The sequence below is a fragment of the Lissotriton helveticus genome, chromosome 8 (genome assembly GCF_964261635.1).
Source record: "Lissotriton helveticus chromosome 8, aLisHel1.1, whole genome shotgun sequence".
NCBI classification, from domain to species: Eukaryota; Metazoa; Chordata; class Amphibia; order Caudata; family Salamandridae; genus Lissotriton; species Lissotriton helveticus.
The window spans coordinates 1,678,969,788-1,678,994,594 of record NC_136069.1 but is presented as its reverse complement, the minus strand read 5'-3'; the positions used below and the strand labels follow the sequence as shown (position 1 = coordinate 1,678,994,594).

General features: G+C 39.5%; 1 protein-coding gene across 4 annotated transcripts in view; it reads left to right on the top strand.

Annotated features, from left to right (window-relative positions):
* The window catches only part of LOC144773622 (transient receptor potential cation channel subfamily M member 2-like), a 1,628,848-nt gene that overhangs the window by 1,277,260 nt on the left and 326,781 nt on the right, over positions 1-24,807 (top strand). For all 4 annotated transcript variants that reach the window (XM_078658771.1, XM_078658770.1, XM_078658769.1 and 1 more), the window contains one exon: positions 23,741-23,819. In XM_078658771.1, coding sequence (XP_078514897.1) covers positions 23,741-23,819 — 79 coding nt within the window. The remainder of the gene's footprint in view (positions 1-23,740; positions 23,820-24,807) is intronic.

Here is a 24,807-nt window from a genome sequence, read left to right as displayed (position 1 = left end):
TTATTGCGCACAGGACAGGTCAAAGTGAGGAAACTTTGGCAATACATTGTGCAAGGTGCATTTAATTTGATTATTGTTTTTTTGGAAGGCGCAGTTATGTACATTAAAGTGAGTGTTCCAATCACTGGACATGGCTGTGTGTCATCGCTCAATTAGAAGTATCTGTTGGTAATTTCAGCACATCGCAGTCGACCATCTGTTGCTGGTGCTGCTCCTGCTGCATTGTGATCTGCTTGTACTGTCCCATCATCAATGTCCTCATGATATGTGAGTTCTATCTCTGTGCCATCCTTGGTGGCAAGATTGTGCAGCATGGCGCAGATCGCAATAATCTTGCAACAGATAATTGGCGTGTATTGCCGTGCACCTCCACTCTTATGGAGGCACCTAAATCTACTTTTCAGCAGCCCAAATGTACGTTCCACCAGGCTACGTGTTGTTCTGTGTGCCAGGTTATAACGCCTTTCACTCCTGGTGGATTGGTTCTGGTAGGGGGTGAGCACAAATGAACGCAGGGCATATGCACTGTCACCTGGGTGGGAAAGGATAATAAGATTATTCACATACTCAGGAGTGCTCCTTCTGCATGAACTGTCAGGGTGTCTCACACATACTTACCCAGCAGGTATCCATCACCAAAATCACCAGCAACAAGGCGTCTGTATATCCCACTGTTGGTGAAGATGTAGGAGTCGTGGGTACTCCCAGGATATTTGGCTATGATGTCCGTTATCATGTTGCTAGCAATACAGATCACCTGCACATTGATTGAATGTGTGGATTTCTGGTTTCTGTAAATGTGCTCAGTTGCTGCAGGTGGGCATAATGGGATGTGCGTTCCATCGATGCAGCCTATTATGTGCGGGAACTGTGCAAGTTGATAGAATTCGGTTTTTGTCCTTGCTAGTTCTGCAGGTGTCTCAGTGAACTCAATGTAGTGCACCATCCTCTGCATCATGGCGTTTAGGAACTTTCTGAAGAAGCGTGACAGGCAGCTCTGGGACACTCCACCTACAGTGGCTATCACGTGCTGGTAGCTCCCAGAGGCAAGAAGGTGTAGGCAGCACAGCACCTGTACATGGGGTTGGATGGCGTGTGCTCTTGGGGTTGGGTGTTCCAGATATGGGTGGAGGTCCCTGATCAAGTCCAGGATTGTTCTAGGGTGGAGTCGGTACCTTTGCAGGATCTCAGCTTCAGTGAGTTGGAAGAGGGTGATCCTCTGCCTATATACCTGCTCCTCCCTTAGCCAGACCCTCTCTCCTGCTGCCTGTATCCGTAGCCGCCTTGCAATTACGTAGAAGGCCGCCATTGTGGGTGTACTGTTGCATTTTGGGAGCTTCTTATATATCCTGTTCCTGGTTTCCACCTGCTCCCAATCCATGGTAATTACCGACTCTTAAATACCGAATTTCACGAAATTCGGTATTTCCTGACTTTGCTACATCTCAAATGGCCTTTTTTACCACTTCTTATTTACCGACTCGGTAAATATGAATTCGGTATTTACCGATTCAGTAACTTACCATTTCTTATTTACCGATTCGGAGAATATGTATTCGGTAAATTCCGATTTGTGTAATACCGAATCGCTGTTTTACCGACTGGTATTTACCGAATCGGTACGTTTTTGGTGACATACATCTCGTTGCACTGATACCGGTCGGTAATGGCCGATTTTACCGATTTTTGTCCGTTACCGACCGGTATTTGGCTACCTACATCGGGCCCTCAGTGTTTTGTGACTAATACTGCTAAAACTGTACCTGTACCACAAAATGTATTACCTTCTTTTCCTTCCTCTTAGGAACTGTACCAGCGTGGTATCTATAGATGTCTCGCTGTGTAACAAAAGTAACTTTAAAGTAATTTTGACTGTTTTTACAAACCAGTAACTAAACCAAATGAATTACAAATATGTTTTTGTGATACCTGGCCTATGAAAGTAAGATTTTGCCTATGATTTGACTCTAGTAATAAAATACGACTAAATAAGATTTTTTATACAAACAAATTGGTCTAAGCTCAGTCTTTATGTGTGTGACATCATGTCTTGTCTCAGTGTGTACAATAAATGCTTAGCACAACCCTCTGATAAAGCCTTACCACTCTCCCACACTACAACAAATAGAGAGTAAGGTGTTATCTACTTTTACCTCTGCCTACCTTTAGGGATCCACCTGACTCTGTACACACTATACCTTACTTTGGTATGGTATATACAGAGCCAGCTTCCTACATTGGTCGATCAGCGTTGGGATATACAACTTTGTGTTTGTTGGACTGACTTGGTCAACAGAACTCATAAATTGTCTTTAGAAATTCTGAATTTTTAAATTGACACATTTTTACAAATACTAATAGTCCTGTTAGGGCCTAGGTTAAGTCCATTTAGAATTTTTGAAAATGTTAAACTCGCTATAGTAAGGGGTAAGAGGGTTAGAAACTTTTTGTAGAATTTCTTTTAACAAGAACCCAGCTATTAGTGAAAATATAACCAATGACATAGAGAAAATAATTGAGGAACTCGACCTCACCCCTTATTTCCACTTAGAATTTAGGGAGTTAAAATCGCTATGTAAACTTAAAAACATTGCTATGGGGTTCCATCCCTCTAAACAAAGGCTCCAGGAGCTGTTGGCAGGGTATGCTAAGGACCACCCCTCTGAACAAGGTGAAGACCTCTCAGATGGGGAAGAGGATGGAGGAGATGAGGATAACTTCCAACCCCCTCATGTCCTTGGGAGAACAGGGTCCCTGTGCCCCTGACCCCAAGAATACAATTCATACCACCTAGATCCCACACAGGTGGGTCAGGTGCGGACAGCTTCAGTGAGGAGACCAACGTCTTACCGAGGTTGACCAAAAGATTAATCTAGAGACCAGATCCTGGCTCTGGAAAAACAAAAAGCAGAGATGGGCTTAGCTCCCATCAATGGTGGCAGCAACTTCATAAATAGGGGCAGAGTGCAATCTTATGATCCCAAAATCCCCAAAGGGATTGTCCCCAAATTTGAGGAAGGTGACAATATCACCAAATGCTTTTGAGAGAGCATGTGAGATGAGGAAAGTGAGGAAGTCACACTAGAGGGCATTCCTTTGAGAACTGTTCACTGGTAACTGCTGGGACAGACACCCAACCCTTACAGGGGCAGATTCTGGGTCTTATAACCTCATGAAGAACACTCTGATGGAGTGCTTTGAACTCACAATTTAGGAATATAGAATTAGATTCAGGGGGGCTCACAAAACCCAACACTAGTCCTGGATTGACTTTGTAGATTACTTAGTTAAGGTACTAGATGGATGGTTGACTGGAAACAATGTGCATGATTTCGATGGACTTTATAAGCTCTTTATGTAAGAACATATTTTGAGTAATTCCGCTAAAGAGAAGTTACATCAACAACTGGTAGACCTAGGTCTAATTTCTCCTCAAGAATTGAGAAAGAAGGCAGACCACTAGGTCAAGACTAGGCTAACCAAAATAATCACTGGAGGTGACCAAAAAATGGGGTTACAAAATCTCCCCAGGGGAAGGATGTGAGAACCCCAAAGACAAAAAGACAGAGTCTTCTCAAGGGCCCCAAAAACCTGCTCAGGAGGATGGGTCCCAAAACTCTTCCAAGTCTAATGGTAGGTACAAAGGGAAGGCCATGTGTTTCAACTGTAAGACGTTGGGACAATTAACTGGATATGCCACTTTTAATACCAAGAAGCCCCCTAGTCATCCTCCAGTTAGTACTGGTGTAGCCAATCTCCAAATGGGATCAACAGTGTGCTGAGAGCAAATCAGGGTTCACACTAAAGCAGTTCTAGTCACTGAGGGTGAAGTTGAGTTTGCCACTTTAACTGTGTGTACTTACAATACCCTTGTATAAATTGGACTAGGATGTAGGCCCTGAAGGATACAGGTGCCAGTGTCACCATGGTAAGAGACACACTGGTTTCCCCAGAGCAATACCTGATTGGAAATCTTACCCAGTCACCAACACTGACAGTGTTACTACTAACCCTGCCATGGCTGCTGTTGTGACATTAGACGGGGGGGGGTTACTGGCCTGAAACAGGTAGTAGTCTATCCAAAGCTTCCAGTGGCCTGTCTGCTGGGAAATGACCTGAAGACCTCAGCATGGGCTGATGTAGAATTGAAAGTCCATGCAGCAGTTCTGGACATCTCTTAGATTGTGTGTGTCAAGACTAGAGCACAGGCCCGAAACCAGGGGGAAAAAGAAGTGTTGGAGCATGGAAGAATGGCACAACCTTCCAACAGAAAAGGTAGGAAGACTGGGAAACCAGCTTCTGAACAGCAAAATACTCAGGACCCCTCTCCTGACAGAGAGGACCTGGAAGCCCCAGAGGGAACTGAGCCCATGGAACTTGACAGTTACTAGGTTGAACTCTTAGATCCCAGGGGGACCCACTAGGGAACAGTTGTACCTTAGACAGCAGATCTAACTCTTGTAAGCCTGATGCAGGCAGCTGCTGCACAGGAAAAGGGAGAAGTCAGTGGTACCTACTGAACCTATTGGGAGGAGAGATTTCTGTACACTGAGGCCAGAGACCTCAGCCCTGCTGCCACTAGGTGTGTGATAGTGCCTTAAATGTAAAGGGAGTTTTTGCTCACTTTGGCTCATGACATCCCTCTAGCTGGGCATCTTGGCGAAACCAAGACTTGTGAAAGGTTAGTTAGCCACTCTTACTGGTCTCAGATGCCTCAGAAGGTAACAGAGTTTGTCAGCTCCTGTGTCACCTGTCAAACCAGTGGCAAAACAGTTGGACACCTAAAGGCCCCCTTAATCTCACTACCAGGGTCTGTGGTTCCCTTTGAAAGGGTAGGTGTGGACATAATGGGTCCACTTGGGCCTCCGACTGCATCATAAAACTATTTTATACTGGTGATAGTGGATCATGCCACTAGGTAGCCCAAAGCATTTCCCTTTAGGACTACTACTGCTCCTGCAATAGCCAAGGCCCTCAATGGTGTCTTCCCCAGAGTAGGGTTTCCCAAAGAGTATTGTCTCCGTAACAAGGAGCAATGCTGACTCCGTAGAGTACATAGCTCTAAAGCCTAATTGGGTGGGGTGAAGTAGATTGTGCTGGTTAATATGAGCAACTACTCACAAAGCACAAATGCAAAAAAGTACCGATTAACAGGTAAGAGACATGAGCGCTACCCAAAACCACATACCGCCATCTAAAGAGCAGAAACTAGACACCAGGACCTCATATTTAAAACTTATGAAAGACCTGGGCATAATCGTGTCTGCAAGGAATGAGCTTACGTCTTGACGCACCATCACTTTAAATCACACCACAATGGGAGCAACGGCAGACTGAGATTTTTAAACATGCCTTATACCACTCTGAATTTTAGTTTCAAATATTTGAAATCAGTTACCAGTTTAATAGACCAAAATCAAAGAAACAACTTGGGAAACATATCGGCTGCATCCTGAATGAACTTCTTTTAATGACAATGAACTGATATTTTAATGCTTTTACAACTGGTGCCGCGGCAGTTTCTGACGCCATCTTTTTATTGCTATCAAGTAATGCCATATGCGATATCTATTTGCGACAAGAACTTTATTACTGAACTGAACCCTGTGTTACATTTTCTTTTTGTTTTATATGTTCTCTCAATTTGCAATGGCTTTTATTAGCAGAGCATGAATAAATAAACTTGTAAATTCGGGTCGTGGTATCTTCTGCAAATCCTGGGTGCATGTAAATACAAGAGCACAGAGTAGAGCTCCAAGTGAACAAGAAATGTTGGAGCCTGAAGGTATGGCCAACCGTCCAAGAGAAAAGGTAAGAAGTCTGGGGAACCAACTTCTGATGAGACTTTGTAGGAAAGTAGGTTCTGCTTTCATGGTTACCACCACTTTTTGCTGGTGTTCAACTGTTTTTTGACTAGTCTGACTGGGATCCTGCTAATCAGGACCCCTGTCACCATGCTTCTTCTCTAAATTTGTTATGGTAAGTACCTTGGTACATTCCTATGTGGCAACTGGGGCACCCTGGTAAGTCCCTAGTGTATGGTACTAAGGTACCTAGGGCATGGGTACCCCAGGGGTCCCCTATGGGTTGCAGCATGTATTATACCACCCATAAGGGACCCTTCAAACTACCACTTTAGCCCTGCCATTGCAGCCTGTGTGAGTTGGTGAATCCACCACTCATAAGAGATATAATTTTCCTGCACTTGAGACCCATCAGTCACCCCTCTAGCAGACCTTCAAGTGCTGAAGGCAGGGTGCTCGGTTCTAAGTCTGAGGGTGCCCCTGCATGAGTAGGACACCCCTACAGCCTACAGAGTCCATTCTCCCGGGTTGTAAGTGCACCAGCCTTATAACATATAGAGGGGCATCGCGTCATTACGTGATGACCATCTCTAAACTGGCTGAAACGAACCTGGGCATATTTGGTATCAAAAATGTTGGAATGATACACCAACACCATATCCGGTGATGGAGGTATGATTCCATCCACAGTAGGGCCCCTCTGGGAGGCCTTCCATGCTCCCAGACCGATCTAACAGAGCCTGACCGAAACCTAGGGCTGCTGCCGACCACAGACACGATTCTGCCTTCCTACTGCTGGGCCAAGCACATGCAGGGGAAGGTAGGACAATAGGTTTCCCGTCGCAGGGAGGTGTGACCTGCTAGAGAGGCACATTTGGTGCCCTCCTTGCATACTCCAGTTCAAACCAGAACAGGGAGCCATTGGCTCGCCGCTTTGACACTCAACTGGACAAAGAACATGGCAGTATTCGACCCTTCCTCTGTGAGGAACCCCTGAATCATCCCAACCATCACCTTAGTGTACTGTACTTAAGGGCTTACATGTGAGTGGGTCCAGAGATTCGGAATGTCTGACATATATCATTAAAATATCATTAAAAAAATATTGTTGTCAAAAATATCGATGTTAAAGGTATTGTTTTTTTAAATGTTTTAATAATAATGTAAAGTTAAGTAAATAATAAAACATGTTTAAAAATAATAAGTAATACATATAACGTTAAAATAAATTAAACATATACATATAAATTAATATATATATATATATATGACCTACTGGCGATAGCCAGTAGGTATATATAGTTAGGATTGGCTATCATAAGGAATCCGCAACATTCTATTGGGAATAACTTTGGCGCCGGTTGAGGAATTCGCGTGTAATTTTCCAAAATTTTGGCCAGCTCCGCTGCGCTCCTTCCCTGAAAGTTTCGGGGGGATTTGTGAAGTGGGGCCTGAGAAAAAAGGGGGGTCCCAAAACGTGTTTTCCCCATGTTAATTTCCGTAGGACGTTCTGACAAGTCTACAGCCCGAACCGCTGAACGGAATTACACCAAACTTGGCAAAATTGTAGGGACTGGTACGCAGAAGTTTCTTTGCTATATTTGGTGAAAATTGCTCCAGTGGTTTTAATGAAAATTAACTTCAAAAACACATATATATCTGGGCGGAGCCTAACCACACATCTGATCTGATTGGCTGTCAGCACTTCATCCAAGAAGTGTTGGCAGCCATCTTGGGACCAATATACATGATAGCACCTCATTAAAAAGCATTGTAGTTAATAGAGGGTTTTAGGACTTTAGTTACATTATAAATCATTTGTTGATGGTACCATACTCATTTTAGGAATTGTGGTGTGTTCTAAGGTGATTTTACCATGTGAAAAAGCCTTATGCTGGGATATCATGAATCATGTTTGAAAGAAAACTATTATCTCATGCTTTTCCCACAGTGGTTTGGAAGGGGATCTATAAGCTAAACCGAAAGCACATTTTCTGTAAATTCACATTATCTTTCTCAGTCATGTGAGAATGAAGTCTGACATTCTCAGTAAAACATGTACATCCAACAAGGACAGAGACTGTCAGTTGATTCCTTTATGTTCTACTGCAGCCTCCTAGAGTGTTCTAAAGAACAACTAGAGCGCTAACAGTCCTACTTATTACAAAGGTATGGCACACCTGAAGCCATCTTGATTGGAATAAAGTGGTAACTCTTAAAACATTTAATTTAAAAAGGAGCAAAATGAGGGGGTATATTTTGCCATAGAAAGTATGTGCCCTAATTTTTCTTTCTTCAGCACTAATCATAATTTCTATGGCAAAATGAACCCCCTCATTTTGTTCCTTTGCAAATTAAATGTTTTAAGTGTTAACACTTTATTCCAATCAAGATGACTTGAGATGTGCCATACTTTTGTCATAAGTAAGACTGTTAGCGCTCTATTTGTTCTTTAGAACACTCTGGGACATTCTGTCATTGGGCTATAGTTGGGCTACATCTGGCTGATATTTGGGCTACATTTGGTTTTTTTGTCTCTGGTGGCCATCTTTGGGCTACATTGGGCTACATTGGGCTACATTTGGGCTCTAACATATATATAGCCCAATGTAGCCCAATATATATTTTTTCAAAGTTAATTTTCGTAAAAACCACTGGAGTACATATCTTGAGACATAGCAAAGGCCCATCGGGCTACCAGTCCCTACAATTTTGCCAAGTTTGGTGGAAAACCATTCAGCCGTTCGGGCTAAAAGTGAGTCCAACCGCCCTATGGAAATTAACATGGGGAAAACACATTTTGGGACCCCCCTTTTATCTCGGCCCCCGCTAGACGAATCCCCCCCAAACTTTCAGGGAAGGAGCGGAGCGCCGCAAGGCAAAGTTAAGGAAAATTTCAGGAAGATTCCTCAACCGGCGCCAAAACTATTTCCCAATAGAATGTTGCGATTTCCCTATGGAAAACAATCCTAACTATATATACCTACTGGCTATCGGCAGTAGGTAATATATATACACAAAGCGATACAAAAGGGGATGATGGACGGAGCATTTGAGCAAATCAAACACTCACCCCCAGTCAACTGATCTGGGTTTAATCCATCACAATTCTTTAGTTCACTCAGCCACCCCAGTTCAGACATGGCTATATGCAAATCAGTCTGACCCTGAGCCTCATGGGAACAGTCCAGCCCGAACTGCCAAGCCACGTCTTCCCTGGACCGGAAACAAGCATCCTGGGACCGGTTTCGAATTCATAATCCTCATCAGCCAGGCTATCTTGAATCCAGTGGCCAAGTGAACAAGGGACTCACGTCTGAGCATACCCTGCCAACTTAGGGCGAACAAAGCGATACAAAAGGGGATGATGGACGGAGCGTTTGAGCAAATCAAACACTCACCCCCAGGCTGGACTGTTCCCATGAGGCTCAGGGTCAGACTGATTTGCATATAGCCATGTCTGAACTGGGGTGGCTGAGTGAACTAAAGAATGGTGATGGATTAAACCCAGATCAGTTGACTGGGTGTGAGTGTTTGATTTGTTCAAACGCTCTGTCCATCATCCCCTTTTGTATCGCTTTGTTCGCCCTAAGTGTGGCAGGGTATACTCAGACGTGAGTCCCTTGTTCACTTGGCCACTGGATTCAAGATAGCCTGGCTGATGAGGATTATGAATCCGAAACCGGTCCCAGGATGCTTGTTTCCGGTCCAGGGAAGACATGGCTTGGCAGTTCGGGCTGGACTGTTCCCATAAGGCACAGGGTCAGACTGATTTGCATTTGGTCATGTCTGAACTGGGGTGGCTAAGTGAACTAAAGAATGGTGATGGATTAAACCCAGATCAGTTGACTGGGGGTGAGTGTTTGATTTGTTCAAACGCTCCGTCCATCTTCCCCTTTTGTATCGCTTTGTTCGCCCTAAGTGTGGCAGGGTATACTCAGACGTGAGTCCCTTGTTCACTTGGCCACTGGATTCAAGATAGCCTGGCTGATGAGGATTATGAATCCGAAACCGGTCCCAGGATGCTTGTTTCCGGTCCAGGGAAGACATGGCTTGGCAGTTCGGGCTGGACTGTTCCCATAAGGCACAGGGTCAGACTGATTTGCATTTGGCCATGTCTGAACTGGGGTGGCTGAGTGAACTAAAGAATGGTGATGGATTAAACCCAGATCAGTTGACTGGGGGTGAGTGTTTGATTTGTTCAAACGCTCCATCCATCATCCCCTTTTGTATCAATATATATACATATACATATATATAAATGCATATGCATATATATGCATATATATATGTGTATATGTGTGCGTGTAGAGAGAGGTAGAGAGGTAGAGGTGTAGCGGTAGAGAGGTAGAGGTAGAGCGGTAGAGACTAGTAGAGAGAGAAGTAGAGAGACGTAGAGAGTAGAGAGTGAGTAATAGAGAGTAGAGAGTGAGTAGTAGAGAGTAGTAGAGAGCAGTAGAGAGAGTAGCAGAGAGTGAGTAGTAGAGAGTAGTAGAGTGAATAGTAGAGTGAGTAGTTGAGAGTAGTAGAGAGTGAGTAGTAGAGAGTGAGTAGTAAAGAGTAGTAGAGAGTAAGTAGTAGAGTGAGTAGTAGAGAGCAGTAGAGAGTGAGTAGTAGAGAGTAGTAAAGATTGAGTAGTAGAGAGTGAGTAGTAGAGAGTGAGTAGCAGAGAGATAGAATAGTAGAGAGTAGTAGAGAGTGAGTAGTAGAGTGAGTAGTAGAGACTAGTAGAGAGAGAGTAGTAGAGAGTGAGTAGTAGAGAGTAGTAGAGAGTGAGTAGTAGAGTGAGTAGTAGAGAGTGAGTAGTAGAGAGTAGTAGAGAGAGAGTGTTAGAGAGTGAGTAGTAGAGAGTAGTAGAGAGTGAGTAGTAAAGAGTGAGTAGTAGAGAGAGAGTAGTAGAGATTGAGTGGTAGAGAGTAGAGCGTAGTAGAGAGTGAGTAGTAGAGAGTAGTAGATAGTGAGTAGTAGAGAGTGAGTAGTAGAGAGTAGTAGAGAGTGAGTAGCAGAGAGAGAGAATAGTAGAGGGTAGTAGAGAGTGAGTAGTAGAGTGAGTAGTAGAGACTAGTAGAGAGAGAGTAGTAGAGAGTGAGTAGTAGAGAGTAGTAGAGAGTGAGTAGTCGAGTGAGTAGTAGAGAGTGAGTCGTAGAGAGTAGTAGAGAGAGAGTGTTAGAGAGTGAGTAGTAGAGAGTAGTAGAGAGTAAGAAGTAGAGAGTGAGTAGTAGAGAGTAGTAGAGAGTGAGTAGTAAAGAGTGAGTAGTAGAGAGAGAGTAGTAGAGAGTGAGTAGTAGAGAGTAGAGAGTAGTAGAGAGTGAGTAGTAAAGAGTAGTAGATAGTGAGTAGTAGGGTGTGAGTAGTAGGGAGAGAGTAGTAGAGAGTAGTAGAGTAGTAGAGAATGAATAGCAGAGAGTGAGTATTAGAGAGTAGTGGAGTAGGAGAGAGTAAGTAGTAGAGAGTAGTGGAGAATATTCCAAAGTTTGGCACAGCACCACTTGCACAATAAGTCCAATCAAATCATATCACTTAGAGTCCTTATAGAAGCGCTGAATCTTGGTGTATATTCAAATGCTTTTATTTTCCTTAAGTTTATGTACCACAGCCAGCCGACACGTTTCGTTCTGTACAACAGAACTTCTTTAGGGCGTTCTTATTTCCTTCAAGTTATGTCAGTATCCTGTTGTCATATACCTAGATATTTCTTCCAAATGTTAGACGAGACGTAAGTACATTCTTATTCAAAGTGACTAGGTATCAATTTTACCCACACAATTCGGGCAGACTTGAGTAATTTATAGCTTCCTCAAAGTCAGTCTTTCAAAACTTCCAAAGAATAGGACATGATAATCCAAATCCAAATGTTTCTCAAGAAAAGTCATTTTCAATCGTTCGGAATATCGGCGTTTGGGCAGATGTGACCCAGGGACCCCCAGTATGCAAGGGGAATTAGTCCCCCCTCTGCAAACGCGCCAGTGGCCTGCGTTGCAGAGAGGTGTAAAAAGGGGCATAGCCTCATTACACCTCTGTGCAATGCAGCCCCTCGGCGCGGTACACAGACAAAATATCGAAAATAAAATATCGGAAAGACAAAATATCGAAGTTAAAATATCGAAGGTAAAAAATATTGGGAAGCAAATATATCGGATACAAAAATATCGTAATAGGTAAGTAAGTAGAAATATCGAAAAAAATAATATCGTATGACAAAATATCGACAATACAAAATATCGTGTAGTAATGGAAAAAATAAATAGTGTAGGAAAAAATATAATAATTGTAAATAAAAATTTGATAAAAAGGTCTATATTAAAAAATTACAATATATTTAATATAAAAATATTTTTTTAAAACATATATAGTTTTAGGAGCGGGTTATTGGGTTTATAGGGGATAAGGGTGGGAAGTAATTTAAAAATAAATAATAAATTAATATATGTTTGTAAAAAACTTTTTATTAATAATTAATTGGTAAATAATTAATATTAATTAGTTAATTAATTAATATAATTTAGTACATTATTTTATATAATAATTAATTGGTAATTAATGAATATTAATTAGTTAATTAATTAATATAATATCGTACATAATAGTACAAAATTAATAATTGGTAATTAATTATTATTAATTAGTAAATTAATTAATATAATTTTGGACATAATTTTAAATAATAAATAATTGGTAATTAAATAATAATAATTAATTGGTAATTAATTAATATTAACTAGTTAATTAATTAATATAATTTTGTATATATTTTTAAATAATAAATAATTGTTAATTAATTATTATTAATTAGTTAATTAATTAATATAATTTTTTACATATTTTTAAATAATAATTAATTGGTAATTAATTAATATAAATTAGTTAATTATATTAATTAGCTTCATTTAGTTTAATATATATTTTTTACTTATTGTAAATTAATTTGGAAAAAATAATATTAATAATTAAATTTATTTCTTTACAGCTAATGTGCTAATATATTAACTTTATTGTTATTGTTAATTAATAATTATTTTGTAATTACATAATAATTATTATTTTTGGGTAAAGGAGTATTGTTAGAGTTCAGGGTCAGTTTTCAGTTCTTGGTTAAAGGGGTATTTTTAGGGTTCATGGTCAGTTTTCAGTTTTTGGGTAAAGGGGTATTTCTTGGGTTCAGGGTTAGTTTACAGTTTTTGGGTAAAGGTGTAGTTTTTGGGTTCAGGGTCAGTTTTCAGTTTTTGGGTAAAGGGGTATTTCTTGGGTTCAGGGTCAGTTTTCAGTTTTTGGGTAAAGGGGTATTTCTTGGGTTCAGGGTCAGTTTTCAGTTTTTGGGTAAAGGGGTATTTTTTGGGTTCAGGGTCAGTTTTCAGTTTTTGGGTAAAGGGGTATTTTTAGGGTTCAGGGTCAGTTTTCAGTTTTTGGGTAAAGGGGTATTTCTTGGGTTCAGGGTCAGTTTTCAGTTTTTGGGTAAAGGGGTATTTTTAGGGTTCAGGGTCAGTTTTCAGTTTTTGGGTAAAGGGGTATTTTTTGGGTTCTGGGTCAGTTTTTAGTTTTTGGGTAAAGGGGTATTTTTAGGGGTCAGGGTCCGTTTTCAGTTTTTGGGTAAAGGGGTATTTTTAGGGTTCAGGGTCAGTTTTCAGTTTTTGGGTAAAGGGGTATTTCTTGGGTTCAGGGTCAGTTTTCAGTTTTTGGGTAAAGGGGTATTTTTAGGGTTCAGGGTCAGTTTTCAGTTTTTGGGTAAAGGGGTATTTTTAGGGTTTTGGGTCAGTTTTTAGTTTTTGGGTAAAGGGGTATTTTTAGGGGTCAGGGTCCGTTTTCAGTGTTTGGGTAAAGGGGTATTTTTTGGGTTCAGGGTCAGTTTTCAGTTTTTGGGTTAAGGGGTATTTTTAGGGTTCAGGGTCAGTTTTGGGTTTTTGGGTAAAGGGGTATTTTTAGGGTTCAGGGTCAGTTTTCAGTTTTTGGGTGAAGGGGTATTTTTAGGGTTCAGGGTCAGTTTTGGGTTTTTGGGTAAAGGGGTATTTTTAGGGTTCAGGGTCAGTTTTTGGGTTTTTGGGTAAAGGGGTATTTTTAGGGTTCAGGGTCAGTTTTCAGTTTTTGGGTAAAGGGGTATTTTTAGGGTTCAGGGTCAGTTTTGGGTTTTTGGGTAAAGGGGTATTTTTAGGATTCAGGGTCAGTTTTCAGTTTTTGGGTAAAGGGGTATTTTTAGGGTTCAGGGTCAGTTTTGGGTAAAGGGGTATTTTTAGGGTTCAGGGTCAGTTTTGGGTTTTTGGGTAAAGGGGTATTTTTAGGGTTCAGGGTCAGTTTTCAGTTTTTGGGTAAAGGGGTATTTTTAGGGTTCAGGGTCAGTTTTCAGTTTTTGGGTAAAGGGGTATTTTTAGGGTTCAGGGTCAGTTTTCAGTTCTTGGGTAAAGAGGTATTTTTAGGGTTCAGGGTCAGTTTTCAGTTTTTGAGTAAAGGGGTATTTTTAGGGTTCAGGGTCAGTTTTGGGTTTTTGGGTAAAGGGGTATTTATTGGGTTCAGGGTTAGTTTACAGTTTTTGGGTAAAGGTGTAGTTTTTGGGTTCAGGGTCATTTTTCAGTTTTTGGGTAAAGGGGTATTTCTTGGGTTCAGGGTAAGTTTTCAGTTTTTGGGTAAAGGGGTATTTCTTGGGTTCAGGGACAGTTTTCAGTTTTTGGGTAAAGGGGTATTTTTTGAGTTCAGGGTCAGTTTTCAGTTTTTGGGTAAAGGGGTATTTTTTGGGTTCAGGGTCAGTTTTCAGTTTTTGGGTAAAGGGGTATTTTTAGGGTTCAGGGTCAGTTTTCAGTTTTTGGGTAAAGGGGTATTTTTAGGGTTCAGGGTCAGTTTTGGGTTTTTGGGTAAAGGGGTATTTTTAGGGTTCAGGGTCAGTTTTCAGTTTTTGGGTAAAGGGGTATTTTTAGGGTTCAGGGTCAGTTTTGGGTTTTTGGGTAAAGGGGTATTTTTTGGGTTCAGGGTCAGTTTTAATTTAATGTACGCTGGATTTGGTATAGTAATAATTAAATTATTAGAGACCAACATATACTCACTTTTAATATACAGTGCAAAATTTCTGATAAGATTGTTACATTATAGTAAGATAATGATACAAATAGTTCAACATGATTGTAGAAACATTATTTTTATTTATGTTTCACAAATAAAATGTTATTTCATTACAAAATTCTTTTTATTACATTTGGTTTTATAAACATATTTTATAAACACAATGATAAGCAACTATACAGAAGCATTATTATTTTCATACTTTTTGTACAAAAATGAATATTATTTATTATCTCTTTTACATATTGTAATTTCATAAAGAAATGTAGAAATAACAAAAGTATTTTTTACACTTTATTTCAATACATAAAATATTTATTATGTAAGTCACATATTTTTAACACATTTTTCTATTATTATAATTTTTGACAATGTAGTTATATTTCTAGACATTGTTAATATAAATATTATTCTTTTCATAATATGTATTTATTACATTCATTTACATATTTGTTAATCAAATCATTGTAGGATTAAAGTAAATATTTCTTTACAATAATAGAAACTTAATGTTCATTTTTGCATATTTAGTGAAGTATATATATTATATTTTATACTTGGGACTATTTTATTGCATTTGGGTGCTTTATTTTGTAACCGGGTTAGGTCGTTTTGGGTTATTTGGAAGAAGGGCTGATCGCGGTTGGGAGACACTTCACGTCGCTTCAGGTAAGGTTTATTTTATATGTTTTATGTGTATTTTAATGATGTTTTGAGATTAGTGACCTTATATTTTGTGTTGTTGAATGTGAGGGAGGTATGTTTTAGATTTCGAAAACAGATAATTACTTATGGTATATACACGTAGTGTTAGTTAGTTAACTCATTATATATAGAGTGAATTTTAGTCTTTTACGGTATATCTACAAGTGAAATAATCTATTTTAATATGTTTGTACCTAATTACTAGCTAATTAATGTGGGTGGGAATGTCTGTTTTCTATGTTTTTGTCATAGGTGTACGCTACATCGGAAGTTCCGTTTTTTTTTAAAGGAAGTGTTTGTTTGTTTAATTCAACACTGCTTTACAAACACTTCTTTACATTTTTCGGTTTTGCTGGAGCGATTCTTTCTATTTTTCAATTTTTTCGGGTTTTTTATACTTATTCGATGGCTCTGGATAACGTGGATGTCTTAATTTTGGAACAGTTGTATTTTTACATTTTTTTTGGGGTTAATTTGGCACTACCTGGATTACTTTGGTGGACAAGGAGGTTATTGGATTGACAACATGATTGGTAAGTCCTTGCTTTCTTATTTTGTGTGGGTGGGTAATGTTATTTTTATTATGGAATAGTTTTTTACTTGTTATTTAGTTTTAATGTGTGCATATATTATAATAATATCTCTATATATTGCATACATTAAATACTTTAGAAGCTCACGTTACATATTTTTCCATACTTAGGTGATACTTTTAGTGTTTTATAACATTTTGGGAATTAATTAGAGTAGTGTTTTGGCAATGATATTTAGGTATTCTATGCCTTTTGTACTAGGGTAAAGTTTAACTTGTTCTTCCAGGTACTTGTGCATTTGTTTATTTTGCTTTGATGTTTTAGGGACAAGTTCAGTTACAGATTGGTCCATTCTAAATTCCTGGTAGCTCTGTTCTTTCTGTAGGCATTTAATGAAATGTTCTAGAGTAGGTTTGGTTCTGCCAGTTGATTGTACAAATGCATTGTGCCAACCTTCCACTGCATTGTTAGTTTTTGAATCTCCGTTAAGGGTACTTCTGTAAACGTTCCACCAGGGTATGAGGAATTTGGGATTTCGTCTGAGGCCAGATCTGTGGAGTCTGCCTACCCAGGTGTCTTCAAAGTAGTCCAGAAATTGACTTAATTTAGCTTCATTTTGTTTGTAGAAGGGGCTGTCTATAAGAATGTTGTAGTGTTCAGCTACGTCTGTTTCAGGTACATAAGCAAGTGCAATGAGTTTTTTAATTTGGAAAGCAAAAGATGAGTTTGTAGCATATTCGACACTTAGGGTAGTTTTTTGAAGGTGTCTCCGTAAACACTGGTTTAAATGATAATAGCAGCCTTGAATGCAGGTATGGGGGTGGATTTTTATGATAGTTGAGAGCATTGCTTGCTCAAAATCAAGAATGATACTTTCAGGAGAAAAATCATTAGTTTTTGTTTAATTATATTTATTAACTCCATATATGTGGAATTATTTTTGTTTGGTAATAGTGCATATAGCAAAGGTATGTTGCAGTTGTGGTAGAGGCCATGTATTGTGTATAATTGGAAAAATGGTTTGGGACAGATGTTAAATGTTCCATCCATCATCCAATATTGGCTTTGCTGCAGTTTAACTAAATTCATACTGGTACCAAAAATTATAAGCCTTTTGTCATTGTTTTCGTTGTCGTAAACTATAAATGGTTGTTTATTTAAAGTTATTATTTGGTTAGCAGTTAAATTTATATCCTGATATGTTCTGGGAGATGGTGTTGTAGAAGTAGTAGCTTTTTTAGTTCGTGCTATAGTTCTTTTTAAGGAGAGGATATTTGGCATTTGAGTTGTGGCAGTTTTTGGGATTTTAGGAATGGCTTCTTTTAAAATGACATTTGTTTGCTTTTGGGAACCTGTACTAGCTTCTTTTATATTTTCCAAAGCTGTTCTAACTTCTATTTCAGTAACATTAGGTGGATGATTGTGTTCCCTAGTATACAGTACTGTAGCTTCTTTAGTTGTTGCTCTGCCATAGCACTTGTTAGAATAATATTTACAACATTTCCAATTAACTTGCATGCCATATTGCTTTTCTTGTGTATAAGTGTAACCCATGTAGCATAGTAATAGTTTTCCTTTCTGGCTGGTCACAAATTCGGCTCCTTCGGTCATTTTGTACTTTGTATATCTATAAAATGTATATATAATAGTTAATTTGAGATGTCATCAGTGATGTCACTGACCATGTCATGAATGATGTAATATGTGACATCATCAGCAGTGGATTGCGGGTGCGCGAAATATAGTTAGTACAACTAACTATATAGGAGCAATTTCAATGGTTTTGTATGAGTGAAATGTCCAGCTAACTATAACACCCCTACAACTTATAGTTTTTTGAGTGAATTTTAAAGGTTTTTTAAATGCTAATTCCTAACTATATAAGGCCTGAAACCTATGGTTTTTTCAGTGTATATATATACTTACGCCACATAGTGCAACAGTTGGGAAAGCGTTGGATAACATAGGGGTACAAATTACTATTCCCACTCCAGAGAGTGCAACAGTAGGGAAAGCGTTGGATAGCGTAGGGGTAAAACTTATTATTCCAACTCCAGTGAGTGCAACAGTAGGGAAAGTGTTGTATAGCATAGGGGTAAAAATTACTATTCCCACTCCAGATAGTGGAACAGTAGGGAAAGCGTTGGATAGCGTAGGGGTAAAAATGACTATTACCACTTCAGAGAGTGCAACAGTAGGGAAAGCGTTGGATAGCGTAGGTATTCAAAATAACATACTTATGAATCAAATACATATTGTAATTAAATAATGATTTATTGATAAATTAACAATAAATAAAATAAAAACTACAAACAAATCAAAATTAATAATTACTTTAATAATATTAAATATTTCCCACCCTATTTCCCAATGAACACACAACACACTCCACATAAACTTTCACACAAATAATTTAATCAATTAATACAAATAAATTTGCAATTAATAATTAACAATAAATTAATTATCAATACCAATAAATACTATTTAATGAATCACCAATTAATAATTAACCAACAAAATAATTAATTAAAAATACCCAATTTATTTTTAATAATTACTTAAATACAAATAATTAACTTCTCACCCTATTCCCCTATATACCCACAACCCACTCCAATAATAAATTAATACAAATATTATAATAATCAATTAATAAAAACTAATTGCCAATTAATACTTTATTAACTACAAATTAATTATTAATTCCAATAATTAAAAATTAATAATTACTTAATTAAAATTATATTACTTCCCACCCTATTGGAAAATGTGTGGCGCTGTGGAAGAGGTGTGGTGCAGTGGAAGAGGTGCGGAGCATCGGCCAGGGCGACTGACGCTGGACGCTGGGGATCACGGTTCAATCCCCGGCACCAGCGGCAGGGGTCTACCCAGCATCATGTGACTCTGGGCAATAGCTTGCTTAATCTTCCCGACTGCCCCCAGCGCCGGGAAACCTACGGGAAGCTGTGCGCTTTACAAATACAGGATTAATATTATTATTATTATTCCCGTACAAACCCACAAGCCGCTACAGAACTAAAACACAAAATGTAATTAAAAATAATTAATAATTCCTAAAAATTATTTAATTTACTATATTTAAATTACTTGCCACCCTATTCCCCTATAAACCCACAACCCGCTATGGTACTAAAATGCATAATGAACTTTTTTTTAATTACTAATTTCTAAAAAATTTATATATTTAATTAAAAAACAGTACAATACTTAACAAAAATATAGAACACATACATATAAAATACATACTAAAATACATAACAGTAATATAAATATCGATATTATTAACATCGATAATTTTACTATCTATATTACTGACTTCGATATTTGCAACATCAATATTTCGTACCTTCAGTTTGATGTTCCGGTTGTCGATATTCTTGATGTTGATATTCTGTCCCTAGGATATTTAGAACTCGATGTACTTCAATATTTAAAAGTTGATGTTTTGACTGCTCTCCCAGATTCGTTGTCGGATTTGATTCAGATCCAAATCCACTTTTTCTTTTACCATCTGGACATTTAAAGACATCCAAAGGAATCTCCCTTGAATCCGCAGGAACTGCAACAAGATCGACTGGCTTGCCTAACCTGGGCTCCCACAGAGTCCACAAGGCTCTGCAACATGGGTCGTGGTTCTGCTTTCCCTTGAGGCCTGAGCTGTCTTCTCGTCGAGTGGAGGCCAGCAGCCTTCGTAGAGCATCTTGGAACCAAACCCCTATGCACCGTGTTTCTGCATCGCTTCAATCACCCGGTGACCGCAACTGTTACCCCGACCGGCTCATGCCGACAGATTAGCATACATTGAGAGGTTCTGTAGAAGAGTCTGTCCCCATTATAACTGGCCTGTGCCGACGCAGTTGGTTGGACGGACCAACTCTGTTGTCCTCAGCATCCCTTTGGCTCGGGCAGAGTTACCGCTTCTGTATCCCCAAACTTGAAGCCTCTTCACTCACCTTCTTTTCTTGAACTCGAGTGGCCTTCGTCTTCCATGCCTCCTGGATATCCTGGTGTGGCACAGATTCTGTCCACTCTGCTTTCAGGTACCTTTCACCTCAAACTCGTTTCTGAGTACCAACAAACTCTTTTGTCCTTCTGTGGTAAGACTGCAACCACGATGTTCCTGCTGATCAGTATTGGGTGTACGACCAAGTACTCCTTCTCACCTGACTGTTGGTGGGTTCCACGACTCTCACCTGGAGTGGAACCTTGGGTCTCTGAGTTTTCTATATCTCCTGGCTCCAGTCTCAACTTAGGTTGTGGTTCACTTCTTTGAGTAATAGTCTGTCTCCTCTTTGGGGGCCACTGTGTATTGGTGCTAACGGCTGTTCTATGTCCAAGATATTGTGTGCATTGTGAATATCTCTGGGAAGGAGATACCGTAACGTGTTAGCGTGTTAGTGAGTGATTTTAATACATATTTATTTTTATAAGTACTCTGTGTGGTTCTTTTTCATTTAGCCTACACTAATTGATTAGACACTGGTAAACCGAGTGTTTTTTACTCCTCCTAGATTAAGCCTGCAGGCTGTTCTCCACAGCTACCACTTAGAGAGCTTTCTATGGTTATCTAAACCACTAAAATCACCATAAAGGTCACCCGGGTTAGTGCAGGTGCCATACCACATACTGACCTAACTTCTCACATACCTAAAATCAAGTCCCCTCTTCTCAGGAAGAAGACTTGTCAGCCTCAGAGGGAACTGAGCCCCAGGAGCTTGGGCCATAACCGGGAGAGATTTTGGACCAAGGAGGACCTTGTAAGGAAGATCTGTGCCAGGGGTTGAGAATCCACGCTTGAAGGCCTGAGATAGCAAGCTGCTGATTAGGCAAAGGGAAGTGTCAGTGGTTCCCACATGACCTATTGGGAGGATGGACTCCCATGTACTGAGGCCAGAGACTCCAAATTTGCTGCCCGTTGGAGGGGGTAGTGCTTCAGAAGTTTAGAGAGTTCATATTAACATTGACCCATGATGTTTCCCTAGCTGGACATCAAGGTCAGACCACAACTTAGATTGTTGAACCACTTCTACTGGCCAGGAATGTCTCAGAAGGTGAAGACATTTTGCAGCTTCTGTGCCACCTGTCCATCCAGTAGCAAAAGGAACAATTAATGGACGGAATGCTGAGCAATGCAAACATTCACTGCCAGTCACAAAGATCTGGGTTTAATCCATTGTTCTTTTGCTCACCACATCATCCCAGTTTAGACCCAGCCATACGCAAATAAGCCTTGACTCTGTTCCTCATGGGAACAGCCCAGCCCAAACTACCTAGCCAGGTCCTCCCTGGACCAGAAACAAGCATCCTTGGACTGGTTTCGGGGCACCACCCCTTGTCAGCCCAGCCAGCATGCATCCAGTGGCGGAGTGAGCACAAGACACATGTCTGGGCATTCTCTTCTCCCCTAGGGTGACAAAACCTAACAGAACAATTGATGGGTGGAACTCTGAGCAATGCAAACATTCAACCTCAGTCACAAAGATCTGGGTTTAATCCATCAATTTTTTGCTCCCCATTCCACCCCAGTTTGGATCCAGCCATATGTAAATCAGTCCCCTACTTAATTGGATAGCAATTTGGATGAACGCAGACCTAGAAATGAATTTCAAAATTATTCGAGATTGCCTAGCACTAGACCGAGCAAGTAGTTTCCCCTGGTTGAGCTATGTGAAAAGGCTAGCAATGCAATTAGGCCTGAGTTATTCAACTCCCCATATAAACTACTGAAGGAAGGTATGCTGTGGGCTTAGAATACTTACCTTCAGTTGGCTCATATGGAAAGAGAGGCCAGGGAATTCAGAAAATCGTCCGTACGAGCACATCAATTGTTAAAAACTTTGTGTGCAATTGAACACTGTTTGAATGTAGTGCGGCCTGCTTTGATATACCTACAAATGTTGACCAATGTCTGGGACATTTTTAATATAGCTAGTTTTTTAACAGCAGCGGTCAGAATAAGGAAAAAAGAGGAATAGTCATGATCTAGAATATACTAACTATTTTTAAATACGTTTTAATGAAGTATATTATGAATTTTTTGCTTACTGATGATTAAGATGCTTGTCTATTTTATCTGTTGGTGTTTGTGTTACACTATTGTTTTAAATTGATTTTATGTAGTGTACTTTTAAGATTTTAATTAACCGAATAAAGTGAATTTGACTGACATTGCTTTAAATTAAATAATAGATATGTATTATCTATATTTATTTCAGAACATTAAATCATACTTATTTACATTCCTATCTATTTCAATATTTGATATATTATTTCCTATGAAGTTTACTTTAAGTCCCTACCTCCATTATTTTCGATGGGTGTGGGTTGCAGTACCAGTTGTTGGCCATGGGTCGTGCTGGACTTAGTTAATCTCTGAGTTGTAGAAACTTAATACTGCTTTGGGCCACTTTTTGACTGTAGTAACTTTAGAAGTGCAGTTTGTGACCAGCAATGGACTTAATATTTTGTTGTTTAGTGATGGGTGGGTGGTACACATCTCTCCCTAAACCCGTCCTGTCTCCTCCCTAAATCCCACCTTTTGTGTGGTAAGTATGCCCTATTATCCAGCCACTCATCTGGTCCCTCCCACATTTACTTACCTTTGTGAGGCTCATGCTATTGACAAGATAGGAGATCTTGAGATTTACACTAGTACTTTTGTGAATAGGATTTTGCTGTAATTTAGGAGTAGTACAGCTTAAACGATGCCAAACAAATAGATAAGATGAAGATAAAATAGATGTATAAAGTGCTCGATTGCCAGGGCATCTTGGCGCTAAGAAGTGTGAAGAGGAGCTGATCTATAAGATCCTGCAACTTAGTTACGAGGAAACAACCAGGATTTGATAGATTTACGGGAATGCTGCCTATTTGGCTGCATCCTCATAGCAGCCGGCATCTTGTTCCACAGTTGAGCTGCACAGTTGGATAAACTCCTGCCTCCCCATCTTTGCTCTGTGAATCTTGAGAATTTGAACGAGACCCGCGTTTGTGGATCTAAGATTTCTCGTGGGTGAGTACCATAACAACTGTTCCTGAATATCAACAGCACCTCCTCCGTATAGTGCCTTGTGAACCAGACAGAGGGCTTGAATTTCACTTGTAGCTGGGTAGGGAGCCAATGTAGTAACATTATACCAGCAGAAGTGGGATGTCCTTCAGGAATGTTCAATAGCAGTTGTGCAGCAGCATTTTGTAAAAATGTTAATAGTATGTACTATTTCACAAAGATCTACTCTTCGCTACAGCAGTGCACTATCAACCTGGAGAATGGGGTGGATTGCTTCTCCCAGACTCCAGAGGCAGTCAGTGTGGGTTTACAGTGTATTTCTTTAAGTTCATGCACAGTGGAGTCGGATTCCCGAAACAATGTGCTATGCAGCAGAGTATTTAATCTTACATTATGCAAACTGTGGAAACTAATTCAAAGTACACACTGCCTTAATTTATAAGACACTTTCTGACCAGTCTTGTTTATCAGATTTTCATTCCATTCCTAAATAATGTCTCTAGGTGCTCATTGGTCCCTTCGAGATTATGCTCAGTATTTGCCATATTTAAGGATGTTCTTCTTTGTCCAACATGGAAATTACACAATAATTCAACGGAATGGAATGCTTTTTGTTGCAGGTGTCCCAGTCCCTGAGCTGGATCATGAAGTCCTTGACAGAGAATGGTTTCGCATCCAAAGAGAAGGCTCCATCTATGGGTAAGCATGGGCAGTGGGGCGGCTTTGATTCGTCCTCACAGGTTCACCCTCAGATCAATCCCAGTTTGAGAAATCCAGAAAGTTGCACCAGTTTGCCGACTCCAGACAGGAAGTCAGAGACTATAATCCACATGCCTCCCATGCCGTATTTAGGACGATGCAATTTGGATGAGGATTATTCATGTGAGGCTTCAGGATTGTTTTATTAGTGAGTTCCAAAACCTCTTCGCCTAATGGTTTAAAACACATAATACTTTTCAATAAAATCTTTAAATGTATAATTACCTAATCAAGTGCAGACATTATGACTACATGTTAATGGTTGTAATTAAACATGTTATTAAATGGTAAATTTAAAGAATTAAAAAATAGTAGATGGTGTTCGTTAAATAAACAAACACAAGGAGATGATGGACGGAAACTTTTCAAACACTCACCCCCAGTCATTTGTTAAATAAGAGCATTGAGTGATGTACCCAGCCATGGTAAAAAATAACCCCCTTTCTAGCCAAACGTTCTCCCCAATAAAGTGCCCATATGAGTTTTTTAGATGGTCTTAAACACACAAACCTTTGTTGAGTAATAACGTTGTTTTTGATCAGGTACTGTGCTTTGATAAAGACATAGATTGACTCTGTTGTAGTGTTCAGAGCTGTGAAAAATCCATATAAGATCAACCCGTGGCCTTCAGATAGGATGTGTGCAGTATGCAGCTTTCTCGAAACTCCCCAAAAAAGCTGATGATGCCTCTCTCAAAAAATAGTTGTGCATCACACTTATATATCTTTTCTTGTTAAAATGAAAATGTGAGATTTTGTGATTAAAGGTTTTACATACAAGAATCAGCATACGAATTCTGTTGCACATTTACTAAAGCCTGCAGGATATTATAATCCCCATAAATACTGGATAAAGGGCTTTTGGAGTGCACTATCAACCTATAATAAAACAGGATACATCTGTGCAAATAATAGTTAAATAAAACAGG